The following is a 24,837-nucleotide window of genomic DNA, read 5'->3' on the forward strand; positions in this document are numbered from 1 at the left end:
AGTGAGACTGGAACCTAGGTCTTTGCACTTAGCCATGACTTATTAAGAAATCGGAGAGTTGAAGGTTTCTGTTTGGCTTTCTGGGGAGGGAGGAAGAAAGACAAGGTATATATGTGGCCAGTCATGAGGAACTTTATACTTTTGCCTAATTTTACTGAAGAAATCAAAGACAGATTAAATCATTAGCTTCCTTGATGGGACATAAAGAAAGATGAAAGTAGAAAGGTGAAACTCCAGAAATAAACTGGTTATTCCAAGAAACTTTGCTTGCTCTCTGATCTTTTTGGTCAAGAGTTCAGAAAGAAGGTGTGGGTTCCAAAGGGGAGGAGAGGGTAGCACCAATTGGGAGACAGGGTTGGGCTTAGTTTTCAGTTCTCTCTCAATGGTATGGTTTTGACATACAAAGGCAGGAAGAGAGACCAAAAGTAAAATCCAGGGAGCCCTATAACCACAGTTTGAGGAAACTGCTAGAGGACAAAAGATTTCTTTTATTCCTACTCATTCTGAAAGGAGGGGGAGGAAGAACAGATGGTTTTTTGGCAGTGGTTTCTCCATGTTTGGTGAAATAATTTGGAGGGACTAAGGAGTCTTTTGTCCTTAGAGCAGAGCTAATGCTTTTGTTTAACTAATTGTAACAAGTCCAGATTGGGACATTAGTGACTTAATTACACATACCATGGAATAGATGAATTTTAATGAAAAATTGGTGGAAAGTTTCAACTGGAAACTTCCAGTCAATTCAACTCCATTCATCAATTAAGCACCTACTATCTACAAAGCATATAGCTGGAGATCCAAAGACAAAACTGAAACGGTTCCTCTTTATAAGGAAGAGATAAGAAGATATAGAGTATATCCAAAGTAATAAAGCAAATAAGACAAAAAGGGTTTCAGGTAGGAGGTTGTAACTGAACTGTGCTTTGAAGTTAAGGATTCTAAGAGGCAGAGGGAGAGAAGAAATATATTACTGATACAGAACACAACAGGATGAAGGATATAGAATATTGTATCTAAGGAACAGCTGACTAAAATGGAAAAGATTGAGAAGTAGAGTAACATGAAATGAGACCAGAAAAGCAAGAAGACTTTGATTCTTAGGTTGAGGATTTTGTCTTTTATTCCAGAGGTAACAGGGAGCCAATGAAGATTTCAGAGTACAGGGGTGAGCTCCTTGGTACATTAGATATGATTTTATAAATTAGATGATATACAGCAGATCTGTACATTAGAAGTTATCAATGGGGCAGCTGTGAGAAGGTTGGATAGCAGAAGTTAAAAGCAGAAGCAGGGAGACCTATTATGAAGCTACTGAAGACAAAAGCAACTCTCATAGAAAAAGGAAATCCCAGTGCCTTTAATATTTGGTATATTATGAAAATAGTTTTCTTTGGCTAAATAAGCAGCTGACTAGGGACAAATTCAGGATAAAGTTGGAAAAAAAGATAATAGATGCTTATGGTGTGTTAATCTGTTTCCAAAAGTAGATCAAATTGTTTGGAAAAAAATATATTGGGGCGGCTAGGTGGTGCAGTGAATAGAGCACCAGCCCTGGAATCAGGAGGACCTGAGTTCAAATCTGGCCTCAGACACTTGACACACTTACTGGCCATGTGAGTTTGGGCAAGTCACTTAACCCCAACTTCCCTTCAAAGAGCAAGAAAAAAAAGAATATATTAAATTCTGAGTAATACTAGTAACTACTATGGAATATTTTATGGTTTAATGTCTTATAAATTATGCATTATCTTTTATAATAAACATCTGGTTATCTATGTATCATTATATATCATATTGAAAATATAATATTGAGGGGCAGCTAGATGGCACAGTGAATAGAGCATTGACCCTGGAGTCAGGAGGACCTGAGTTCAAATTCCGCCTCAGACACTTGATCACACTTACTAGCTGTGTGACCTTGGGCAAGTCACTTAAACCCAATTGCCTTGCCTTCCCCCCTCCAAAAAGAAAATATAATACTGAAAACATATTTTTATGTAATTACATATGGAATATTCTACAGACACATACACAACTACATATGCATATATATGCATACACACATGTTTTTAAACTCATTAATAATACCTCTTGTAAGTATATGCTTAGAGTAAGCTTCCTTGTTAAAAGCACACTGGTCAGATATTTGTCTTCTATTCACTTAAATACATTTTTGACAATTTCTTAGGGTTTTGAATTTGATCTGAAAGTTGCTAAAGATTTCTGAGCAGAGAAGTAACATTTCATTTGCATGTCATGATGACAGAATGGATTGGAAATAGGCATCATGGTTTAGTGAAAAGAGTCAGGAGAGACTTCTGTCCGAGTAAAAGCCATGAGAACTCTGGCCAAGATGGTGAACAACGCACACTTCAGAAGGCTGATATTGGAGATTGAATAACTCCTCTCAGAAGAGAGCTGGTCAATTATAGGTGTTGTATGAGGCATTCTGTTGATTTGTCTTGCTTAATTGTACTGTTTTATTATGAGGAAGGGTTCTCACAGGGAAGACTCATCAGGAAGTGACAACAATGTAAAAATATCAATAAAACTTTAATTTTTAAGAAGAGGCTATTTAGTTCTTTTTGTGATGGTTAAGAATTGGAAATTGAGGGAATGCCCCTCAATTGGGGAATGGCTGAACAAGTTGTAGTATATGAATATAATGGAATACTACTGGGCTATAAGAAATGATGAGCTGGTGTATTTCAAGAAAAACCTGAAAATACACAAACTGATGCAAAATGAATTGAGCAGAACTAGGAGAACACTATACACAGTAACAGCAATATTGTGTTATTCAACTATGACTGACTTAGCCTTTCTCAGCAATACAATAATACAAGACAATTCCAAAAGACTCAGGATGGAAAATGCTATCCACATTCAGAGAAAGCACTATGGAGTCTGAATATAGATCAAAGCATACTATTTTTACTTTTTTGGTGGTTTTTCCCTTTTATTTTGTTTCTTCTTTCACAACATGGCTAATGTGGAAATATCTTTAACATGATTGTACATGTATAACCTATATCAGATTGCTTGCTTCTTGGGGAGGGAGGAGGGGTGGGAGAAAAATTTGGAATTCAAAATCTTATAAAAATGAATGTTCAAAACTATCTTTACATGTAATTGGAAAAAATAAGATGCTATTTACAAAAAAAAAAAAAGAGGCTATTGAAATAGTTCAAGCAATGTCAAGGAAGTGAAGGAATATTTGGAAGGTATATGATTCTGGATCAATGCAATGACCTACCTTTTGGCAGAGAGTTTTTAAAAGACTGTGGTTTCAGAATAAGATTTTCAAACACAACCAAGTATGAATTTAATTTGCTTGGTTATCCTTATTTGTTATAAGAAAAGGTTTTTATTTTGGGAAGGGGAGCAAGTGGTGTGGAAAGTGAAGGAAGGGGATGCAAAAAAAGGCTGTCAATAAAATATTTAAATACTTAAAAATACATAGAAGAGATCAGACAGAAGTTCATAAGAGGGACACAGACAAGCAAGGTAAAATTTAAATATATATTTAATATATATTAGTCAAAAGAAATAGTCATATATATGTAATGGCAATTCACAGTTTCATACATATAACCTCTTTGTATTACTTGGTTGACATTTAAAATTGTCCCAGCAAAATATGATTAAAATCTGAATGGAATTAAGAATCTGAGTAAGCAAAGAGAAGGGGAAATTTCAAATCCTTCAAGCCATGTGAAAAACACATTGTCTAAGTTAAAATGGGAAATTACCTGACTTATGACCAAATAATGTGGCACTACTCAGTTTCTTTCTCTTGGTCCCTGCTGACCACCAGAGAAAATTAATGCTTAGAAGGCAAATGTCTTCCCCAGTCCACTACCACTCATAACCCTCATTAAAATGAATGTGATTTCTAACCCAGGGATGAAGGGACTTCAGGACTGTAGTTTCCAAGAAATAAAAGGATACAAAAGGGCCATTGCTCTTTCTCACAAAAAGTCCTACTGTTATTGTTCATTAAAGGCTGACTATTAAAAATCTGAAGAGAACCAGCTAAGAAAGTTGTTAGGTTTAGAATTTTACATTTTATAACAATTATATGAGTAACTTAAAAAAAACTAGTTGAAATTTTGTGTGATTATACGATTAAAAGTGAAGAGTTAAAGATTTAACATTTAAAACTTTTAAGTCACCACCTAGTTAGTTCCCATTTCTGGATTCTAGTGATTTGGGAAGTTTAGACACTGTCACAGTACTTGGATTGTAGGCCTGGAATCAGGAAGCTCTGAGTTCAAATCCAGCCTCAGACTTCTACTAGCTATGTTGCCCTGGGCAAGTCCCTTAAACCTCCATTTCCCACAGTTTCCTCAACTGCAAAATGAGGATAATAATAGCACCTACCTCACAGGGTTGTTGGGAGGATAAAATGAGACAATATTGGGGCAGCTGGTGGCATAGTGAATAGAGCACTGGCCCTGCAGGCAGGAGGACCTGAGTTCAAATCTGGCCACACGCACCTACCACTTACTAGCTGTGTGACACTTAATACCCCAATTTCCCTACCTTCCGCCTCCAAAAAAAGACCAAAAAAATGAGATAATATTTGTAAAAAGCACCTAGAACAGTGCCTGGCACACAATGTTTATTCCCTTCCCTCTCTTTCCCTCCCCCATCTTATCCAGCCCTTTCATTTTACAGATGAGAAATCTGAGGCCCAGTTGGTGGCAGAGCCAGAACCAGAAGAAAAGGCCCAATTCAGTGCTCTTTGAGAACCAGTATCTGAGAATCTGAAAATGGTTTCTTTAGCAAACGTGATCTCAGGTACTTGTATAGCTAAGCATTTCAATGGTACAGGGTCTCAGTTGAGGCTGGGGGATTTCTCCCCAGAGGCACTGGAGGTAGGGACTGAGCACCAACTAAAGATTGTGTCAAAGTTAAGGCAACAGCAGTAGCAGCAGCAGACACTTCTTATCCACAGGAAGTCTACTCAAGGACTTAGTCCTATCTTACTCAATCAGTTCTCCTGGTCACTTCTGGATAAACAACCCGTCTGGGGCTTGGCTCCTTCCTGAAGTTGCCCAACTTCATTTATGCTTCATTCTTCTTTGGTGAGGGTCAATTCCCATTTTCCTCCTCCACAAAGTTTCAAAACTGAAGAGTGGAACTATGAGAAAAGAGACAACACCACCACAGCAGAGAGACCAGACCTTAGGATGGCTGTGATATGACATCAGGCTTCCGCCCTGTCCAGAGGCCCTGTCAGGCCATCCCTTCCTCCCACTCCATAGCTCTTGGCTCCCTGCTCTTCACGCTTCCCTCCCCACTGGACATGGAAGCCTGGTCAGTACAAGCTTCTGTTATGGAGGAGCCCGACCCCTCACCTTTTCCAAACTTTGTCGATGGCCCACACTGATCAGCGTCATGCCCAGCTGCTGGCAGATTCGGTACAGCTCACTTTCCACCTCTTCAGTCAGAGCACTTGTGGCTTCATCTAACACTAAAGAAATCAAGAATTCAAGACTCTAATTCTTCTCTTATACCAAAGGCTAAGTGATGTGGTAGATAAAGCCCTGGTCCTGCAGTCAGGAAGACCTGAGTTCAAATCCAAACTTACTATTTGTGTGACCTTGGACAAGTCACTTAGCCTCTGTTTAACACAGTTTCCTCTACTGCAAAATGGGGATAATAACAGCATCCATCTCAAAGAGTTGCTGGGAGGATCAAGTGAAATAACATTTGTGAAGTATTCAGCACATGTAAGCACCAGGAGAACAGCGTACACAGGAACAGCAACATTTTGTGATGACCAACCACGATAGCCTTAGTCCTTCTCAGCATATTTTCTTCCTACACTATCTGTGTCAAAGCTAGGCAATAATAGCTGGCATTAATAACAACAATGATAGAATTAATTATGTTAATTGCTTTAGGTTTGCAGAAGCCAGAAGCTGCTTTACATAACAGCGAAACTTTTTCCCTTAATCAGTGGCAGCTCAATTTTCTTAACAGTAATTCATCCTTATAAGATTTAAGAGACTTACATGATGTGTTTTCTTTCGCTACATGGCTTTGTATTCTCATTCAATCCTCACAACAATCCCCATTTTGCAGATGATGAAACTGAGGCAGGCAGGGGTTTAGTAACTTCCCCAGAATCACACAGCTATAAAGGTCTAAGGTAGAACTTTAACTTGAGTCTTCCTGCTTTTGGGTCCAGTGCTCGAGCCACTAATGGTAATAGCTCACATTTATATATTGCTCTAAGATTTGCAAAACAATTTACAAGTATTCTCTCATTTTATCCTCACAATAACCTTAGGAGGTGGGGGAGGGGGGCATTATTATTATCCCCATTTTACAGATGCGGAAACTGAGGCAAACAGGGGTAAATGACTTGCCCTGGGTCATACTGCTGGTAAATGTCTAGAGCTACATTTTAACTCAGGTCTTCCTGACTCCATGGCCAGTGCCCTATTCTACCGGATCATCTAGCTGCCTCTCAGACAGCACTGAAAGAAATCACACAAGCTGCTTTACACAACAGGGAAACATCTTTCCTTAACTGGTAGCAGTTTGATTTTCTAAGAGTAAAAATAATTCATCCCCGAGGCGGCTAGGTGGTACAGTGAGTAAGAGCGCCCCGCCTAGGAGTTGGGAGGATGTGGGATTGGTTCTTGGTTCCGGCCTCAGATACTTAACACCCACACAAAAAAACTAGCCATGTGACCTTTGGTAAATTACTTAACCCCAACTGATTTAAAAAAAAAATAACATCCCCATAGGACTTAGGAGATTTGTGTTTTCTTTTGCAACATGGCTAATGTGGAAATATGTTTTGGATAACTTCACATGTATAATTTGTATCATAGTACTTGCCTTCTTCAAGGGGTGGGGGAAGGAGGAAGAAAATGTGGAATTCAAAAATTTTTTTAAAATGAATGTTACATTTTTAAAAAATGTAATTAGGAAATATTTAATGAAACTAATAAAAATTTTTTTTTAAAAAGAGACTTACAGGAGCTGAGGGAAAGCGAGCAGAGCCAGGAAAACAATCTATGAAATGACTACAACAGCGTACATGGACAGAACCAACCACCACAAACAAGAGACTGAATGTTCTGAAGTTAAAAAGCATAAGTCCAGCTCAAAAGAAGAAATATGAGAACACCCCTCCCCTGGCTCTTCTGCAGAAATGAAGGGTTGGGGAGGCTCCATGAATGTTGTATATTACATCATAAGAACAGATTTATTTTTGGATTGTTTTTGCTGAACTTTTTTCTCTTCCTTCCTTTTTAAAAAAATTTTTTTTGATATAAGGGAGAGATACAAAGGATAGTCTTGGTAATATCAAAACAAAAGATAGCAATAAAATGCATTTAAAAAATATATAGTACTTATAAAGTTTATAAGACACTCTCCTTCAAGGACTCAGAAAAGCATGGGAAGGCTTTTATGAAGCCTGAAGTAACAGTACTAACAGCCAGCATTTACATACTGCTTTGAAGTTTGTTTTTTTAACTTTATTTACCTATTTTTTGCTTTTTTGGAAGGGGGAGGGAAGGGCAATTGGGGCTAAGTGACTTGCCCAAGGTCACATGGCCAGTAAGTGTTAAGTATCTGAGGCTGGATTTGAACTCAGGTCCTCCTGACTCCAGGGCCGGTGCTCCACTCACTGTGGCACCCAGCTGCCCTGCTCTGAGGTTTTCTTTTTTTTTTTTCACTATGAAAAATGCTTCAATGGTGTTATCTGTACAGCATTTGATGTCAAAGAACAGGAAAACAGCAAGTGCAGAACGCAGAGAGACATGAACATCAGAAAACAAGTTTGTGAGTGAATAAAAAGAGTTCATACAGCTTTCCTGCTCTGAGGTTTTCAAAGTGCTTTCTTTACATGTGTTCTCTCATTTGATCCTCTTTGAAGTAGATGCTTTTGTTATCTTCATTTTATCTAGGGGGAAACTGAAGTTGAGACTTGCTCAGGGTCACACAGCTAGTCAGTGTCTGAGACTGAATTTGAACTCTGGTCTTCCTGACTCAAGCCCAGCATTCTTTCCACTGAGCTACCTAAGCAGAACCTGGGCAACAACATACAAAATAACTACAAAATGGAAATGGAAAGAACAACAAAAAAAATGCAACTGAATGCTGTTCGATTATAATGGGGAAAAGATAAATATCCCTCTCTTCCTTCTTTGCCAAGGTGGGGGATTGTGTAAGTGAAAACACCATATATCCTATCAGACTCAGCTGAAGAGTTAGATTTGCTGAACTGCTTTCTTCTTCTCTTTTTTACTAATGGTAAAAGGGATGGCCACAAGGGATAGTAGGGAAGGGGAGGAGAGATATATTTATATTTTTAATATCATATATATTTTATAAATATTAAATATATAAATATGTTTATATTTGAATATATTACATTTTTATAAATACATTATGGTAAATGCCATGTATATAATGTAGAATATATGTTTATGTGGAATACACATATTTGTGTCTATATGGAATATTAGCATATTTAATATATGACATAGAATATCTATACAGAACCAAAATCTAGAAATGTCTATATAACATTTTTATATAAACATGGATAGAAAATACTTATATGGAATATACAAATATTTTCCACTTATTTAATATATTATATATAATTTAATATATTAATATATTATATATAATATAAATAAGCAAGATAGCAATACATTTTTTAAAAACTCACTTTCCTCAAAACAATTCTATGAGGTAAATGATAAAATAATTACATTATATGAAGAGATGGTAGTATTATCTATACCATGTTTTAATGAAGAATAGGTCTCCTTTCTGAATTTCTCCCCTACTTCCCAGTTTCCTTATCATTGACTGATGTCATCTAACCTCAAGTACCCAGGGTCAAGTGCTGTTTGGCCAGTCCTATTTCTGGTAGAAGGGAGGATAATAATTCCAGGAGGGAAAAGGTTTAGAATAAGGGAAGCTGACAGGTCCACTTCTCTAGAGGGAGTGTCAGTGGAACCTTTAGTTCAGTCTCTCTTAACTCTTAAGACTAACCCACTCACTGCATCACCTATCCTAGGATGCAGGGCCTTGTAGAAAGGATAAAGATGAATATTTATCATTAGAGTTAATAAGTAAATAATAATATATTACACTACAGAGTTAAATATATAATATGTTTATAGATGCTCTATTATATAACATGCACATTAAATAATGAAATGAAATTATAAATACAATAATAACTGTAAAATAAAAACAAACTGTAAATAAAAAATGTATTGGATATTTGTGTTTGATGATAAGCAAAAATGTTAATATAGGCTGAGGTCAATGACAAAAGACCAAGAGTCAGGGCCATTTCTAGGTATCCATTAGCCAGTTACAAGACTATATTATACTCTGAAGGCCTCTTAAGAGCCCTTAAGGTCCAAGCATTGGAACAACACAACCCAGTAACAGGTACTATCCCCAGGGAAGTTATCCCATGCCAAAGGATTCTGATTATGCCACTGCCTGGCACTTAGACCTTGGATAAGCCCTTTTATCTCTCTTTTGACAGCTTCCTCATCCATAAAATGTGAGGGTTTGACCCCATGATTTTCCTAAGGTTTCTCTTTCAGTTTTAAAATTCTATGATGCTAAAACTCCCCATTTGTCATAGCCTTTGTACTGTCCCAGTGGGCATGTCCAGCTGCCCTCCTTGGATATAGCAGCCTGGAATAAAAATCCTTGCCCACTTTAAGGGTTTGACATCCCACTCCACCCCCACTCCCCCTGCCCCTGGCTCCAGCTGTCACAAACGGTACAAAGATGACAGGACTGAATTTATAAAATGTTCTGAGCTTCTCTAAGAAAACAAAATACTAACCACAAGGGCTGAGAGCCTACAGAAGGGCCTGGGGTGTTACTTCTCATCCTCTGAAGGTGAGAGAGATGAGGCAAAATGCTACCTCCTACCACAGGACATGTATCATACTCAAGGACACACACAAATGCACACAACTACACAATCTGACACCACTTCCGCTGTGGGTTATTTCTTACCTGCATATTTAGGTTGCAAATAGAAGAGCCGGGTGAAAGAGAGTCTTTGCATCTCTCCTGGGGACAAAACATCATACCTGGGGAGCAGAAAGATGGCAGATGGGGCTAAAAGGGAAAAACCACTTTCTTCCCTTCATTATAGGCATCCAAGAGATGACTTCAGAGACTGCTCCAGTGGTCAGACTTTTGGAAAAGAGCCCATTTCCCTACCTTGAATGAAACCTGGGGGTTAAGTAGACTGAGAAATTCCAGACACATCTGTCCTAAGGTTAAAAACTAGTTCCAAAAAACTTGAAATTAGATGAGACGGGAACCCACCTGAGTATTTATTTTCAGGGGAATGATGCTGTAAACAGTCAATTAGCCAAATGATGAAAGAGAGGGGTCTCATGATATTAAGATGATGTGTGACTGTAATGTATATACAATTTTATTGCAAAATTACATTGTTTGGGGAAATATCATGATGTGTAAGCCCACTAGGAGTTAATAGCCTGAAGGTAATTGCCCATTCTAATTTGGCAGAATCCAGGAACATTTTCCCAGCTTTTAGATGCTGGGCTCTAGATGTTCCTGTAATTAGGACACTCCTCAGAACTGGTATCTGTGACAATGATTCATGTGTGTAAAGGACATAGGTTTTTTTTAATCCATCCTTACCAGTTCCAGTCTACCTGTTGGTCCAGGCCCCCTGTCCTTGCCACCAGACTCGACTGAAACACACAGAGAGATGGGAAGATGTCAGTAAACAGTGCTTAGCACCTGGCATACAGTAAATGCTTACTAGATTCCAGGTGACTGACTAAACGAGTCTAGCATTAACTATCACCTATCCTATTGGTATTCTCATCTCTACTCTCCTCTCCAGAAATAGATGCACACCTGGAAATCCCAGCTGCCCAGATCCCTGCCTTTCACAGCAGAAGCACAGAACGCTACCAGTCACGTTCTAAAGGCAGCAGGGTAGCCTCATGGTATCCAGAAGCAATAATTTGCCAAGCAGACACTATTCAATGGGAGGCATTTAGGTGGTAGTGGACAGATCTGGACCTGGAGTCAGAAACATCTGTGTTTAAGTCTGGACTTAGACATTTGCTAGCTGTGTGACCCCTGGACAAGTTGCTTAATTTCTCCCTGCCTCAGTCTCCTTATCTGCAAAATGGTGATAATAATAATCCCTACTTCACAGAGTTGTGAGGATCAAATGAGACAGCATATGCAAAGTACCTCGAAAACCTTAAGAACCTATAGAAATGCTAGCTATTATTATCACTCTCACTGTTCTGGGGCTTCTCAGGGAAGACAAAATGACCCCGAGCTAACTCTCATAGGAATTCCCGGAGGGACTCACCAGGCCAGCTAATTCCAAGAACCTCATGATTCTCTCGTCATCTGCAGAACCTAGAAAATAGATTTCCCCCAAGTTACAGGCAATTAGGTGACAAAGTAGAGTAGCTAAGTGGGGCAGCGGATAGAGTGCTGGGCCTGGAGTTAGGAAGACTCATCCTTCTTAGATTAGCTATGACCTAAGCTTGTGCTGGGCAGCCTTGGGGGAGGAAAGGTCTCCTTGGAACTCAAGACAGATTGAGACTCGGTAAGGTAGAAACCCTGCACTGACCTGAATGCAGAAACTGTGTAAAGCACTTTGCAAACCTTAAAGCGCTGTCTATGCAAGCTATTGTTATTAATTATCATCACTGTCATCAGGTGGCAAGAGGATCAAGAGAAGGATAACTATTCCATGCCTTGTGAGTGGGAACCTCCGTCCTGGGAACAAAGGTCAGACTCGGGGGAGGCCAAACATACTACACCAAGCGGGGAGAAGCAGGAAGGAAGCCCAACTTCAACCAGAAGCCCTGAGTGGTGACTCCATTGCAAAAGACTAACAAGAGACACCAGGAGGAGACAGAGAGAGAAGAAAGACAGAGGAGATTTGCTGTGATGTGTCATCTTCAGCTTACCTGACACTGGGTAGACTTCTTTCAAAGGATAAATTACCTGAAAAAGCAAAATCATGTTTTACATACACAGGAGGAGAGTCCTAGTTCCCAGGGGAAGAGAATGGACTCTCAGAGCTGGGAGGGACCTTTGAAGTTATCTAGTCCAACTGGTAGGTGTTTTTGTTCAGTTGTTTTCTAGTTGTGTCCAACTCCTTGTGATTCCATTTGAGGTTTTCTTGGAAAAAATACTGGAGTGGTTTTCCATTTCCTTCTCAAACTTATTTTACAGATGAGGAAACTGAGGCAAACAGGGTTAAGTGACTTGCCCAGGGTCACACAACTAGTGTCTGAAGCTGGATTTGAACTCAGGAAGAGGAGTCTGACTCCAGGCCTGACATTCTATGCCCATGTATAGGAATCTCTATCATAATAGTGTGGGTTACTGGGAAGTAACTACTGGATTTGAAGTCAGAATACATCTGTGACACTGGGAAAGTAATTTAATTATTTTAAGTCACAGTTTCTTCATATTTAAAATGAGTTGTTTGGACTAGGTAATCTCTAAATTGATGACAAGGGACAGCCTTTGATTAAAGATCTCTAGGTGAAGGGGAACCCAATATTCCCAAGGCATTCCATTCTACTCTAGGACAGCACCAAGAGCTTGTAAATCTTTTCTGACAGCAAGTCTTACCAGTTTATCATATGAATAATTTAAAAGGTCAGGGTCAGGTCAGGGGTGAAGCAACACAGGGACAAGGTCACTGAAGAAATGTGTGTGCACAGTAGACAGTGTCCAGGCCTTGAAGTCAAACAGACATCACAGTACCTGGCTACCTGCAACCATATCACTGAATTTCTCTGAATCTGTAGCCTTATGTAAAAAAAAAATGGAGATAATAATGTCTCCATTATCACATAGAGCTATTGCGAGGCATAAATGAGATATCATAGGCAAAGCTCTTTTCAATCTTTAGAACACTGTATCTGTGTCGACTATTTGTTATTATGATTCTTTCCCTTAGCTCCAGGGCAGAGAGGGACAGACTGAAAGCCCTTTGAGGGCAGGGATCATGAATCATATTTTATATTTCACTCAACATCCAACATAGTGTACACTTAGTAGATGTGTGTAAATGAAAACTGAATGAAATTTACCAAGAAGCCCATGGGACCTGAAAGGTAGAACCATGGGAACACTCCAACCAACTTCCTGCTGGCTGAATCTCCCCTCTGATACAGTGACCAACTTCCCCAACCAGTGAGGTAGGGGTAGGGAATAGGAAAGTATTAACAAGACTGACCTGCTCACGCAAGGTCCCATCTGTGAAGAAAGGTCTCTGTGGCAGAAACAGTACTCCGTGAGGACCAAAACATGTCAACATCTGTACAGTACCTGCAAGGGCCCAAAAGAGGCACTATCACCACTTTCGGATCCAAAGGAAAGACTGGCACTCAATCTGTGTGCTGATTTAGCAGAAGGACGAGTCACAAAGTTTCTGAGGTCCTTACTCCAAGTGGGACAGAAACCACCTTCTAGAAAAATGATAAATGCTGGAGAAGTGGGAAAATTGGAACACTAATGCATTGTTGGTGGAATTGTGAACTGATCCAACCGTTCTGGGGAACAATTTGGAACTGTGCCCAAAGAGCTATAAAAATATGCATACCCTTTGACCCAGCAATGCCACTTCTAGGTCTGTATCCCAAACTGATCATAAAATTGGGAAAAGGACCCACATGTACAAAAATATTTATAGCACCTCTTTTTGTGGTGGCAAAGAACTGGAAATTGAGGGGATGACCATAAGTTGGGATATGGTTGAAGAAGTTGTGGTGTATGAATGTAATGGAATACTGCTGTGCTATAAGAAATGATGAGCAGGCAGACCTCAGGAAAACCTGGAAAGACTTATATGAACTGATGCTGAGTGAAATGAGCAGAACCAGGAGAACACTGTACATAATAACAGCCGCATTATGAGATGACTAACTTTGACAGACTTAGCTCTTCTCAGCAATGCAAGGATCTAAGACAACTCCAAAAGACTTATGATGGAAAACGCTATTCATGTTCAGAGAAAGAACTATGGAGTCTGAATGCAGATTGAAGCATATTACTCGATCTCTCTCTCTTTTTGTCTCTTTTTTCTCATGGTTTCTCCTATTGGTTCTTCTTTACAACATGACTGATGTGAAAATAGGTTTAATATGAAAACAAACAAACAAAAAAACACCTGCTACTCTACCTTTCCCCCATCTCTTCTGTTCTCCTATCCCCCAGTCTCCTTAACTTGAAGGGTTTGGGGATCCTAGTATCTGGATTACCTGATGGGTAGCCTAGGACCTTCCCACCTTCAACTCAGAGATTTCGAGTTGCAAAAAGGCTCAGTCCTCACCATGCATGCTCTCCCACAAGCCGGCCAGGACCCTGAGCAGGGAGGTCTTGCCAGTGCCCGTATTCCCTGTGATCAGCAGGCTCTGCCCCTCGGAAACTCTCAGGCTCAGATCCTTGATCAGAGGCTTGTCAGAGAATGGGACTGAAATGGAGACCCGGTGCAAGAGAAAGGCGGTGTCTGTTACCTTTGATCCTGAGGCTCTGAAGTCAGACACAGGTAGAAGGAAGAAAAGGAACAATGATATTTTTTCGAGACAGGTTTTCGAGCACAGCCCCTTGTTTACTGACATTTAATCCACATTGTTTAGAAGATAGTCACTCTTTTCAGGGGTTCCCATATCTCTCTTTTGGGAGCACTGGAAGGGGATTGTTAAGCTCCCTCAGAAACCAGGGAGGCATGCCATGTTAACCCCCAAGAGTTCTTTATGGAGTAGTGGAGAGACCTTGCCTAGTAACAGTGAACTTTCAATGTGAGGAAGATAATTCTTCCTGAGGACTAGCACTTCAGCAAGTACATACCTGAGATGCAGCTGAATCTGTGGCCTAGATGTGGGTAAATCCCCACAAATATAAGTGCTCATGACCATTACTCACTCATTAAAATCCCATTCATCTGGGTCTTCTGAATCACAATCTCTATGCCTCAAAGACATGTCCAACAGGGTCTCCTGTAATTCCCCAATTCTAGGAAAGAGAGGAAATCCTGGGGTTTTCTGTCTGGAGGAGCCATAAATGAGCTGACATCCCTTTGCCTTTTTCTCTTGTGTCACAGACAAGGCTGGCCTGAGTCCTCTTCTCTTCTTCCTCTATTCTGTTTCATTAGGTGATTTCATCTACCCCCCCCCCCTCCGGATACAATTATCATTTCTAGGTAGACCATTCTCGGATATATTTATTCAGTCCTAACCTCAATATGCATCTCTGACTGCCTATCAGACATCTCAAACTGGATGTTCCACTTTAAACTTAAGTTTAAAATCATTATCTTTATTTCTTTTTGGAGGGGTGAAGGCAGGGCAATTGGGGTTAAGTGACTTGCCAAAAGACACAAGGCTAGTAGGTGTTAAGTGTCTGAGGCCGGATTTGAACTCAGGTCCTCCTGACTCCAGAGCCGATGCTCTACTCACTGCACCACCTAGCCACCCTTAAACTTCTTTTCTTTTCCCCAAAATCCTTCCCTCTTCCTAAGTCCCCTATTACTATCGGGGACAACCATCCTCCTAATCACCCAGGCTCTCAACATGGGTACCATCCTTGACTCTCTTATACCCTTATCTAATCTGTTACCAAGGCCTGTTGACACCACTTCTTGTATATGTCCCCATTTCTCCTCTGATATTGCCTCTACAATGATTTTCTCATTACCTCACACCTAGACCATTAAAATGGCCTGCTGGTTGGTCTTCCTGCCTCAAGTTTCTCTCCACTATAGCCCACCCTCCACACAGCTGTCAAATTTATTTTCCTAAAGTGCAGGTCTGACCATGTCACCCCTACCCCATTCAATAAATTCCAGTGACTATTTCTCTACAGAATCAAACACAAGACCCTCTTTTTGGCCTTTAAAGTCTAGGTTTTTTTTTTACCCCTTACTCTTCCGCACATTCTCTGTAATCCAGTGACACTGCCTTCCTTGATGCTGCTCACACAAGATGCCTATCTCCCAACTTGGGGTATTTTCAATATCTGTCCTCCATGCTTGGAATTACCTCTCAGCTCATCTCTATTTCTTGATTTCCTTCAAGTCTGACCTAAAATCCCACCTTTTTGGTAAGAAACTTTCTTGATCATACCCTCCCTCTATTGATTATTTCCAAATTATCTGATACATAGCTTGTTTGTACATAGTTGTTTCCATGGTGCTTCCCCCAGCCTCCCCCCGCCCCCCATCAGACTACAAGTTCCTTGAGAGCAGATTCTGTTTTCTGCCTTTCTTTATATCTTCGGTAGTTATACTAGTGCTGGCACATAGTAGGTGCTTAATAAATGACCTGCCTATCTATTATGTGCCAGGCACTGGGCACACAAAGACAAAAGTGCTTTTAGCTGCCCTGAAGGAGCTTATATTCTATCAGAGAAGACAGATACATACTTAAAAACACACAAAATATGTATGCATATATCACACATACACATGCACAATATACTTGTGTGCATGTATGTGTGCATGGTTAAGATACATACATAACTATGTGACCCTGGGTAAGTCTATCTCAGTTTCTGCATCTGTAACATGAGCTGGAGAAGGAAATGGCAAATCACTCCAGGATCTCTGCCAAGAGAACCCTAAATCACATCTTGAAGACTCAGACATGACTGAAAAAGGACTGAACTACAAGAGTGACAGGGTCAGATTCTTTCCTTTTGGAAAGTCATTCTGGTATCTATGTGGAGAATGGATTGGAGAGGGAAGAGACTTGAGGCCAGAAGACCAATGAGGAGGGCCTCAATTAGAGTAGTGGCTGTGTGAATGAGAGAAGATGGATCTGAGAATTGTTGTGGAAGTATAAGCAAGATGATTTAATACATAATTGGATATGTGGGGTAAGTGAGAGTGAGGAATAAGTGTGTGTGAGGATACGGGAGTCATGAAACCACAGCAGTGTGTGTCATTAGAAACTGAAGTAGGTTTTGGGGAAAAGATAAAGGCTCTATTTTGAGCATGTTGAATCTGAGATATCTATAAGAAATCCAATATAAAATGCTCCACAGATAGGTGCTTGGTCTCGGGAGACTGGAACTCTGGGAGTCATACACATCAATAAGAGCAAGCCTTTCACTTCCCTTGTAGAACCACATTTCCCTAGCCTACAACTTTCTGATTTTTTTCTGGACCCCAATCAAAAGGAAGCTGGACTGAGTCTCACCTGTGTGTATAGCCAGCCACATCAGAGAGGGTTGTTGAGAGGTCAATGAGTTGACTGAAGCAACTGATGAGATAAATGGACACAAAGGCATTCTGGGGGAGGACATGGAGAAAAATCTGGTCAGTTCTGGGACAAAGACCAGTGTTTAGCACAATACCTGGCAAACAGCAGGTGCTTAATGAATGCTTGTTAACTGACTGAGTGCTGGATCAGCAGGGTGGCCCTGTGACTAGGGAGCTTATTCCATGAAGGTCTTGGTGAAATGTCAGGCAGTCTTGGCACAGCTATGACCTGAGATGACACAACCCATTCTTTCCTCCACTGTCTTCTTCCCTTTATATACAGTTCCTAGCCCTCAATTTAGCTCCCTTCCACACATACATTTCCTGGGCTTGGGGTTCTCTTCTTTCTTTCTGGGCACCAGACAGACCACCCTCAACAGGACCCATAATAACCTAAAGCCAAACCAGAAAAAAAAAAAGAGAGAGAGGTTCTGGATGGGGCCATGTTCTCCTAGTCATTATCTATCCCCTACAAGGGTGAGGGCCCTTGTGGGTCTTTAACAGCTTACCTTGCTAACCAGAGCACTTAGCTCTGCTGGGGTCAAGTCTCCAAAGACGCCACTGAAGATGGGGATCGCAATAACCACATAACTCAGGATGCTGCCCAAGTAGTCGAAGGTGTTGATGCCAACTGCATATTACAGACTGGGTTAAAAATTCAACCACTCTCTGGACTTAGTAAGCATAACTCCATTGCCCCGAGGACAGAGAGGCAGAAGCTGATTCCTAATTCTCCTGGAGCCCAAGCTGGAAGTCAGCAGCCCACCGAGGAAATGACCATCTCCTTTCACCATTTCAGGAAAACTGTGAAAGGGATGGAACACCCCAATAATGTACCCTGAAGCCCCTGGTATCCCAGAAAGCAGAGCTCTCTTCACTTACTATAGAGCCAAAGTTCCTTGGACATGAGCTCCTTCTGTGTCGTCAGCAGTTTTTGCAGTCTATAATTCGTCCTCACATGTTCCACATGCCCAGCTCTGAAAAAGCAAAGCCATGATGTATTATGGGTCCCAGTCAGGTCTTACTCAGGCTATCTGAGGGTCCAGGAATCTCTTATATTTTAACTGGGCACCTTCTTTACTCCATCCCACCCCATCCTTCAGGGTCCACTCACCAGAGGGACCTCAGTGTCTGGGGCTTTTGTTGCTTAGAACAGAGCCTGGCACATAGTAGGTGTTTAATGTTTGTTGATTGATTGGCCCTTCCCATTAGAGAGGTTTCTTGTTAGACTGTGGCAACAAAAGGCCATACCAAAGGTGATCAGAGGAAAATAACAGGAAGCTTCTCTCTTCCTGTAGCTGGGGTATGCAAGAGGGCCTGGAAGAACCAAATGACCCTCCCTAAGAACTGGGGAACTTTATTTCTCCACCAGCCACTCATGGGGGAGTACAGGCCTGGACCAAAGCCAACTCTACCCTGCAGGGCTGGGGATGGTTCAGACACATTTCTAAGCTTCTTGGTGGCCGCAAGGGGCATTAAAGAAAGAGGCAGAGAACAGTATAAAATAAGAGTCCTGAGCATCTAGACAGACCTATTATTCTGGCCCAAGCAAGGCAAAGAGTAAGGAAGAGTAGTTCCCTTCTTCTTTGGGAATAAACCTCAGTAATTTACATAACCTTGTCCAAAGAACAGACCCTGAGCCTCAGTTTAAACAGGATGTGGAGGAAGGATATTAAGGCTGGTCCTTTAGAGAACCTTCAAGGATGTGATTTCCTAATAAGAATAGGCATTTATGTAGGATTTAAGATCTGGAAAGAACTTTGCCTACACTGAGCCATCGGATCCTCCCAACAACCCTATGAACTAAGTACTGAAAGTATTATTAACTCCATTTTACAAATGAAGAAACTGATGCTGAAAGAGGGTCACACAGCTAACACAGGATTAGAACTCAAGTCCTCCAGACACACTATCCATCATACCATACTACACACACACACACACACACACACACACACACACCCCTTGTTGTTCAGCTTGTGAAGTTTTTGCTGGAGTCAGGTCTATGACAGACTGGGCTCCCAACCCATGACATTCTAAAGCAGCAAAAGCAAATAACTGGCTTCAGGAGTCTAGCTACTACATCATCAATATTTATGCTCTCATCTTGCAAGTGGAAATATAGAAACAACAGGGCAATGCTTTATGGACAACAACAAAATGGTGGGCATGGTCAAAGTCACCAGAAGGCTCAGTCCAACCTCTAAACTGCACTGACCACCTCTGAGTCCTTCATCAAAAACATGTCCACCAAGGTAGAGATCTCCCCATCTGCAGCTAGAGTTAAGTACTTTGTAAGCCATAATAGTTCGATCCTGGGTGAAGATTTGTGCAACCCCAGGTGAACTGGGAGGCAGCTTCACAGAGTGGAAAGACCTCTGGATTTGGAATCAGAAAACCTGGGTTCAAATTCTGGCTCTGCTACTTACTTAACTCTTTGGACTCCCATATCCCTTTCTGTAAAATGAGAGGGTTAGACCAGATGATCTCCAAAGGTCCCTTCCAGCTCTAAATATATAATCTAATAAGAAAAACATTTTTATAAATAAAAATTTTAAAGGAGCAGGAAGATCTATGAGCTATTACTGAATAGTGGTTTCTATACCCATTTCCTCAGAGTATTACAAATGTGGCTTAGAGGTTTTTGCAAAAATTCCCAAAACAAGCCACCAGGTGGCTCCCACCATATTAAGAATGACTCATGGCATTACTCTTCCAAAGAACTACTGACACAACCAACATTAGACACCAGGCTCTGGAAGGTAAGCCAGAAGAGAGTCATGCTCATTCACATTTAATATGGAATGGTAGCACCAAATGGCACAGGTCTTTATGGGTTAACAGACCTAGCAGGGTAGAATGAAGGCAGCTCATGAGGCTGTTTCAAGTTCCCTGAAGAGGGAGACTCTGGAAGGATGGAATCAGCCAGGAAATTTAACCAGATCAACTCGCAACTCATGGCAGCATATGCTCCCCTGAGCACCTAAAGAACACAGACATGGAACAAACACACATCTGTCCATTGTATTACCTATAGAAAGCTGCTGGCTCAGCATTCACCCGAAGCTGCACATGCTTAAACCTGGATGAACCAGAGGAAACAAAGGTCAGTGAACAAGACTCATGACAACATGCGAATCACTATTCTTGGCTCCACTGTGTGCTGCTCTTTCTGAGCCACAGAGGAGGACAAGATGAGAGCTCCAAGTGACCTCCCTACCAAAACACAATTCCACTTGTGACTCTTAGCATTGTATTCTCACAATGAGAAGTAAGTTATAAGGCACTGATTTATGTTCCTCATCTGAAAAAAAATGTAACAGAAGGGAACATCAATTAAAGTTCTACTCTGCTGCTGAATATTGTGGCATGGAGGTGGCCCAGGTTTCTTAAAGGCTATGCTGAAGGAAGACTTATATGAAGTGGTGCAAAGGGAAGTAAGAACCACGAAAACATTATGGAGAACGGCAGCACATAACTGGGAAGAAGGAAGAGCAGAGGAAATAGAGGGAGGAATAAGAAGAAGAGGAGAAGGAAGAAAAGAAGGAAAAGGAACGAAAAGGAAGAGAACAAAGAGAAGAGGAAAAGGAAGAAGAAGAGAAGGAAAAGAAGGTACAGGAGAAGGAAAAGGGAGAAGGAAGAGAACAAGGAAGAGAAGGAAGAAGAGGAGGAAGAAGAGAAGAAAAGAGGAAAAGGAAAAGAAGGAAGAAAAAGGAGGGAAAGAAGAGGAGAAAGAGGAAGAGACGAAGGAAAAAAGGAAAAGAAAGAGAAGGAAAAGGAAAAAGGGAAAGACAAGAAAGAAAAGAGGGGAGGGAGAACAACTATCCAAAGCTGAACAATGCAAAATTTTAATAACCATTTAATAACTCCCCTCCTCCAGTACGCACAAATATGAGAAGACACCTCCTCACCTTCTTTGCAGGGGAGTGGATACAGGTAAGGAATAACAGCTAGTATTTATATAGTACTTTAAAGTTTGCAAAGCACTTTTACAAATATTATCTATTCTAGCCTCAAAACAACCTGAGGAGTAGGTGCTATTATTATTATTATTTTTTTAAAGCAATAGGGGTTAAGTAACTTGCTCAAGGTTACACGGCCAGTTATTTCTGGGTGTGGTGCTGAGTATCTGAGCCCAGATTTGATCCAGGTCATCCTGACACTGGAGCTGGTGCTCTTACTCACTGAGCCACCCGGCCGCCCCTAAGCAATTGGGGTTAAGTAACTTGCTCAAGGTTACACGGCCAGGTGTTTCTGGGTGGGTGCTAAGTGTCTGAGCCTGGGATTCGATCTCCAGGTCTTCTTAACACTGGAGCCGGTGCTCTTACTCGCTGTGCTACCTGGCCGCCCCAGTAGGTGCTATTATTATCCCTACTTTACAGATGAGGAAAAAGAGGTGAACAGTGACTAAGTGACTTGCCCTTGGTCACATGGCTACTAAATGTTTGGAGCTGGATAAGAACTCAGGTCTTCCTGATTTCCAGTCCTGTGCTCCGCTCTCTGTGCAATCTTTCTGCTTTATATAATTTCAGACTTTTAAAATCTGTTGGTTAGTTTTGCTGAACTGTTTATTCTACTAGTGATTAGCTCCCCAAAGGTACCCTGGAAAGGACAAGCAGGTAGCAGAGCCTCCAAACTGGGACTAAAAGACAAACAGGAATGGGTGGTAAAATGGGTAAGCTGGGTTGGGTAAGATGTTGGGTCTTTTCTGATGGCAAAGGAGAGGAAAGATACCAAAGAGCATCCACCTGAAATCTCCTTCTAGCTTCTCCTGTTGCACCAGCTTTGAAACAATTGGGCCCATCAGGACTTTGTTCACTACGGTCCCCAGGACAAAGTAACCAAAGATACTCACTGGCCCAAGCCAGCTCGTGCTGAAAGAGCAAAAAGTTAAAAAAAAAAATTTAAATGGTGTTGGTCAAGAAGCTTGGCCCTAGAGAAAAGGTGAGATAACCTCCTTCCTTCTTTGCAGAGATGAGTGACTTTGATTGGGAATATTGTCTTTTTGACATGTAGATTGGTTGATTTTGCAGAATTAAATTTTTTTTTTGTTATAAGGAATGGCTTAGTGGGGATAAGAAAGGGAAGGTTATATTTGGAAAGAAAGATGATGTAAAAACCAAGGTATACCAATAAAAAAAATTTAAAAGTAGAATATTTTTTATTCAAAGGAAAAAGAAAAAGATATTAACATAGGTCATTCCCTCCCTCCTAAGCTTGTCAATTCCCTGCTTCTGTATCCCAGGTCCAGAGGCAAGCAAGAGTTCTACCTCCATATTGCTCCCCAGATCCCAAGTAAGAGGAATTTTGCCCATTCCCCAGCACCAGAAAAGAGAATCACAGTCAGTTTTCAAGGACTATGGGAATTCTTGGGTTATGGGAATGGGAACTTTAAAATTAACACATTTTAAATATTCTGGCAAAAAGGAGATTTGGAATCCCAAATATGGAAAGCCAGGAAATTCTCTAGGATGAATGGTCTTAAAGAACACAAGAAAGAAGCATTTCCTGACCTTGGCACAGGAAAACATTGGCAGTTGGAACCCTTAACATTCAGGAACAGGACATTTTGGAGAAGAGGGGACATCAGGGAAAGATTATTTAAAGCCAACCTTCCCCAGAGGCCCTACCTTCGAAAACACTGATATGTATAGTAGGTGATGGTGAAAGGGGAGATGATCAGCTTGCTGGCCATGGTGCTGAGCTGCCGACAGAACCTCTCTACATCTTGACTAATGCGCTGGTCCCTATATCCAAAGAGAGAAAAGAGAGCAGTATGAACCAGGGAACCTTGTGGAGGGAGATCACAGGGACCAAAGGACAGAAAAGTCAATTTCTCCTCCCTCCTCCTGATCCACAGCTGTTCATCCTGAACTGTTAGTGGAAATGAGCTCAAGATCAGATGTAAGCCAGGTATAGGCTGGTTTCTGAAGGTGGAACACCAATACCTAGGATTCTCTGAGAAGTTTTCATTGAATTTAAAATAAGACCCTACTTCTGGACAGTTCTCCTTTGGGGCCTCAGTCTGACAAAGTTTGATAACCAAGACATGGGAGCAGCAATATCTACCAACCAAGAGTCTGTTGGATTATTTGAGCCAAGAAAAAAGTGTTTCATATGTCTCAGTCCTCACAAGTACACATATAGCCACAGGACTTATAATTTGGGTTAACCCACAGAGCAGAGGAGGAAGGGGAAGAACACTAAAAAAAGGAAGTAAAGAGATTGGAAGCACACCCACTAAAAGTCTCTCTCTTGGAGCTCCACCTGGCATTGGGTGGTAATTCCTATCTGAACCCCAAAGTACCTGACTGAGGAGTATCAAGCAAGGGAACTGGGAAAGAAAAAGTCCTTGCATGTAACTGGACTCTCACAGCCACATGGCTTCCTTTCAACTCCAATGAGAAAAACCAGACACCCAGAAAGGCAGAAAATAAAGGGGAGACCAGTCTAGGTAAGATATAGTGAAAGGAGCCTACGGATTATCGATGTCATCTCGAATCACGTTGAGGGTGTAGTAAATTCGGCCCTGGAAGTAAAGGCAATGAAGGTGCTCAGTAAGGTCCTTCCTCCAGCTCACATACAACAGGTTACAGATAAACTGGTCAAAGCTCTTCAGCTGTAGGCAGGTGAAAGGGAGGAAAAGAGAAGGAAAGGGAATAAGCATGTATTAAGTACCACTATTTGTTGGGTACTATACTAAGTACTTTTACAAAAACTACCTTTTTTTTTTAAGCAATTGGGGTTAAGTAACTTTCTGGGTGTGGTGCTAAGTATCTGAGCCCCGATTCCCCAGGTCATCCCGACACTAGGGCTGGTGCTCTTACTTGCTGAGCCACCTGGCCACCCCTAAAAACTACCTCTTTTGGGTGAATATTATGAGAAAAATCATTTCCTTTGAGATGTAGCTCAAACCTCAAATCTAGAAAGAAGCCTCCCTCGTTTTTATCTCAACCCACTTGGGTCATTCCTTGTTTTGTGTCCACTAGGAACTTTCTCCCTGTATCATGTCAAGTGGCTCATCAAGATATGCTATGGGTTGGGATAACAAAGGAAAAAAATCTCTTTCCTGAAAGAACTTACATTCTAATGGGGAGAAAATAAAGTACACACCAATAAGTGAATACAAAACAAAGACGTGAAGAGCTAGTCTCGGAGTGAGGAAGGCATTCTGACATACTAGCTGTAGGACCTAAGACAAATCACTTAAACATTCAGTACCCCCAAGCAACACTCTTAAAACTATGAATCGCACAGTTGGGGCTGATGTGTCAGGAGAGGGAGTTTTCTTATCAGGAGTCCCCCTAAATCAATGGAATCTCAAAATTGTATTTTTAAAAAATCCATTTGGGGGAGGGAGAGAGATTGTGTTGAAAGTGTTTAAAAGCAAATTTAATATATGTGTGCCTCTAAGTTCACTGAGGACAGGGATCATTATCTAACTAATTCCTTTTTTTATTTTTCCTCTCTTCTCACCCTCAACCCCTCTTTCTCAAGTTTAATAAAGGCCTCAGTATAATAGAAGTATTCCATAACAAAACGAGTGA

General features: G+C 41.0%; 1 protein-coding gene across 16 annotated transcripts in view; it reads right to left on the minus strand.

Moving 5' to 3' along the window:
• Positions 1 to 24,837, minus strand: part of ABCD4 (ATP binding cassette subfamily D member 4) — a 42,154-nt gene that overhangs the window by 2,635 nt on the left and 14,682 nt on the right. For 6 of the 16 annotated variants that reach the window (XM_069092198.1, XM_069092209.1, XM_069092208.1 and 3 more), the window contains 16 exons: positions 23,770 to 23,909; positions 22,921 to 23,037; positions 22,039 to 22,164; positions 20,322 to 20,372; positions 18,173 to 18,267; positions 17,800 to 17,921; positions 17,229 to 17,320; positions 14,956 to 15,045; positions 14,363 to 14,562; positions 13,268 to 13,359; positions 11,985 to 12,021; positions 11,375 to 11,424; positions 10,684 to 10,736; positions 10,024 to 10,100; positions 5,361 to 5,476; positions 3,506 to 5,143 (listed from right to left, as the gene is read on the minus strand). In XM_069092198.1, the coding sequence (XP_068948299.1) occupies positions 5,075 to 5,143; positions 5,361 to 5,476; positions 10,024 to 10,100; positions 10,684 to 10,736; positions 11,375 to 11,424; positions 11,985 to 12,021; positions 13,268 to 13,359; positions 14,363 to 14,562; positions 14,956 to 15,045; positions 17,229 to 17,320; positions 17,800 to 17,921; positions 18,173 to 18,267; positions 20,322 to 20,372; positions 22,039 to 22,164; positions 22,921 to 23,037; positions 23,770 to 23,909 (1,527 nt within the window). In that variant the 3' untranslated portion in view covers positions 3,506 to 5,074. Of the gene's footprint in view, positions 1 to 3,505; positions 5,144 to 5,360; positions 5,477 to 10,023; positions 10,101 to 10,683; positions 10,737 to 11,374; positions 11,425 to 11,984; positions 12,022 to 13,267; positions 13,360 to 14,362; positions 14,563 to 14,955; positions 15,046 to 17,228; positions 17,321 to 17,799; positions 17,922 to 18,172; positions 18,268 to 20,321; positions 20,373 to 22,038; positions 22,165 to 22,920; positions 23,038 to 23,769; positions 23,910 to 24,837 lie in introns of those variants that run through there. The other 10 variants (XM_069092210.1, XM_069092213.1, XR_011169047.1 and 7 more) reach the window with 9 other exon arrangements.

This window comes from Petaurus breviceps, unplaced genomic scaffold, assembly GCF_028583685.1.
Source record: "Petaurus breviceps papuanus isolate PSGF00001 unplaced genomic scaffold, PetGlider_PUasm1.0 189, whole genome shotgun sequence".
Classification (NCBI taxonomy): domain Eukaryota; kingdom Metazoa; phylum Chordata; class Mammalia; order Diprotodontia; family Petauridae; genus Petaurus; species Petaurus breviceps.